Source organism: Haplochromis burtoni, unplaced genomic scaffold (assembly GCF_018398535.1).
Source record: "Haplochromis burtoni strain Fernald_Lab_line unplaced genomic scaffold, NCSU_Asbu1 Contig_12, whole genome shotgun sequence".
NCBI lineage: Eukaryota > Metazoa > Chordata > Actinopteri > Cichliformes > Cichlidae > Haplochromis > Haplochromis burtoni.
In genome coordinates, this window is record NW_024582373.1 from 776,520 (window position 1) to 779,374 (window position 2,855).

General features: G+C 47.1%; 1 protein-coding gene across 2 annotated transcripts; it reads left to right on the forward strand.

Annotated features, from left to right (window-relative positions):
- The first annotated feature begins 1,229 nt into the window (after positions 1-1,229).
- On the forward strand, positions 1,230-2,539 carry id1 (inhibitor of DNA binding 1, HLH protein). Of its 2 annotated transcripts, none has more exons than XM_005915320.2 (2): positions 1,230-1,704; positions 1,949-2,539. In XM_005915320.2, exons 1-2 carry the CDS (start codon positions 1,348-1,350, stop codon positions 1,982-1,984), a joined length of 393 nt encoding a protein of 130 aa, XP_005915382.1. In that variant the 5' UTR covers positions 1,230-1,347; the 3' UTR covers positions 1,985-2,539. The 2 variants fall into 2 exon arrangements, with proteins under 2 accessions (XP_005915382.1, XP_005915381.1); XM_005915319.3 differs by having other exon boundaries at positions 1,231-1,704; positions 1,946-2,539.
- The last annotated feature ends 316 nt before the right edge of the window (positions 2,540-2,855 follow it).

Sequence of the window (2,855 nt, forward strand, 5' to 3'; positions counted from 1 at the left end):
TTTAAAATAGTAACGTAGTGAATGTCGGTCGTTTGAAGGAATGCTACAGCTAGTTTGTGTCCTAACTCCTTTGTAGCTCCGGCTGACAGCAGCTGCTCTGCAGGTGCGCGGGGCGGTAATCTCATCCCGCTGCTTTAAGGTGATAAATGAACGACAAAAGCTCCGGAGCCGGTTTGTTCTCAGGGCTCCGCGCGCCACGCAGGTGAATGGAGGAGTGCCGGAGTGCGCGCTCTCTTGTTTAACGTCTCCATGGAGACCGCCCGAGCGGCGCCAGGCTGACAGGCGTCAAGGCTCGGATGAATGGGTGACGTCACCGCAGTGGCGCCTGCCAGTCTGCTCGGGCTTGTTTGGACAATCTGGGGGGAAGATTCGGAACAGAGCGATGCGATCTGAGTGCGCGCGCGCACACACACCCAGATACACGCACACAAGGCTGAGCGCACACTGCAGAAACATGTGAAGGAATCCGTGAAGCCGATGCTCACACTGGTCTTCCTTCAACGCTGAGAGCCAGGAAAAAGAGACCGTGCTCGTCCAAAGAAGTGCCGTTTGTGAGCATAAAGAAAGCTTTGAGTGAAGAGAGCGAGGATTTTAGGAGCGTGTTTTTCCCCAAATCGGTCAACACTGTGACATCGAATAGTAATAAGCAAATGATCGAGAAAATTGAATAAACTGCTTAACTGTTCAGACGCTGCATTCCACGCAAATCACGTAAATCTAAAAGAAAAAATGAAACCCTAATACACTTTTAGAAAAGGTTACTCCTTCCCAGAACTCCTTCCCAAATAAGTTCTTTAAACTTTTACTGTACTATTGTCATCCACATCTGCAGTGGCATCAACAATTGTGAAAAGGCACTGTGGTAGCCCAATTATCATTAGCCATTCATTCCATTCATCCCGTCCCGTCCCACACGCATTCTCACAGCGCATACCCAACCATTCACCACCCTTTGACTGTCCCCAGGCAATCTACACCTGCAGAGTCCCCAAGCCGTGGACAGCTGGATTCCCACATATTACCCATAAAAGACACACATTTGTTTCCATTTGTAACGCCATCCCTCAAACAGATTGTAAATCCCGATAACCAGCCGAGCGCTGTCACTGGCTGAGAGAGAAGTTTTTAACCGCCCCCATCAATACAAACGCAGCTGTCCCATTGGCCGTCCTGCTTCAAACCGGACAATTCGGCTCCGCCCCTGGCGTCTACTTTCTTATAAAGCCGGGGAGGTTCGCCCATGTGGATGTTGCGAACTGTCAACATTGCGTTGCTATCAGTCCTGAAAAAGGAGACCAACCCAATAACTCTTCTTTCTCGTCATTTTTGGAAGCTACACTAATCAAGATGAAGGTTGTCGGATCTACCTGTGCCCTGAAGAGCAAAGGCGAGGACGTGGTGCGCTGCCTGTCCGATCAGAGCCTGACCATCTCCAAGTGCAAGATCCCGCTGCTGGACGAGCAGATGAGCGTATTCCTCCAGGACATGAACAGCTGCTACAGCAAACTGAAGGAGCTCGTGCCCACTCTGCCGACAAACAAGAAGGCTAGCAAAGTGGAGATCTTGCAGCACGTCATTGACTACATCTGGGACCTGCAGGTCGAGCTGGACGAGCCGGAGAAGAGCCGCCAGCACACCGTCAGCAGCGTGCCCCGCACGCCGCTTACCACCCTGAACGCAGAGCTCGCCAGCATCTCAGTGGAGGTAAATTTCTCGCCACTCATACTGAATGAATCAGGGAATGGGCAATAGTCCAAACAGAGCTGCATGCATTCAGATAAAAACATGTATATAAGTGTCGGTGCGCGTGCGTAAAGTTTGCAAGCCCGTGCGTAAAAGCTCAATTTGCGCATGGATAACAACTCGTGTGCTTTGCTAAAAATATATATATATTTATGTGTATATATACCTGCGTTGTACTAATCAACCTACTTTCTTCTTCCAGCAGAACGGATGCTCAGATGACAGGATCATGTGTCGTTAAGAGCTCTTGGAGCATCGCCCCATCACATCACATCAACCACAGCGAGGGGATGAACAAGGCTACTTGATGTGACTTCTCGAACCGCATCAAGAATTACAACCTTGGAACTGTGTAGGGACGTTTCGTACTCCCAGTGTTAGATAACAAGTTGTGTGGACATTCTGCGGCGACGAGCCTCTCTTTTGTCGCTTAACGGTTCTCGATTTATAAGAGGGTCACGGGACGAGAGGAAGATGAACAGAGAGTGTCCAGATATAGACTGGGTTAGCCAGGGGACCAAGAGAAGTTCAGCGCAACCGGCATCGCCCGTTGCTTGCAGAGTTTCTAAAGAAAGCTAACGTTTCTGTTACTGCTCTTTGTATTTTGTGTAAACCATGTAGAGGATTCAACATTTTTTGTAAAAGATTTAAAAAGAAAAAAAAGTTAATTTCTCAGATTCCTGAGCGACAAACTGTATTGTATATTACAATGCCACAATATGTGAAGATATTGTTTTCTTACAATGTACATTATTTGGTGTTTTTATTAAAACAAGATCATTATTTTTGAACAAGATCCCTCTGTGTCACTGTGTCTGTGTGCGGGAGTGAGAAGGTATCTGACTCACGTGCTATACCTGGGGAGGTTTCGTTGCTGGGAGCTGTAACTGTGAAAAATAACACTGCATGGTGATTACGCTATGATGACCTTTAAAGCCTTATTAGCATTCCAATAAATCACACAAGTACACTCATATATTCTTATTTAGGAGAGCGTAAACTAGTTGTCACAGAAAAGTGCTACACCTACTTTCAAGTAACGTTAAAAACCAAAGCTGGTGGTAAACATACTGGTTCACAGCCAGTTTAATTGGTAATTTGACTCACTAAAA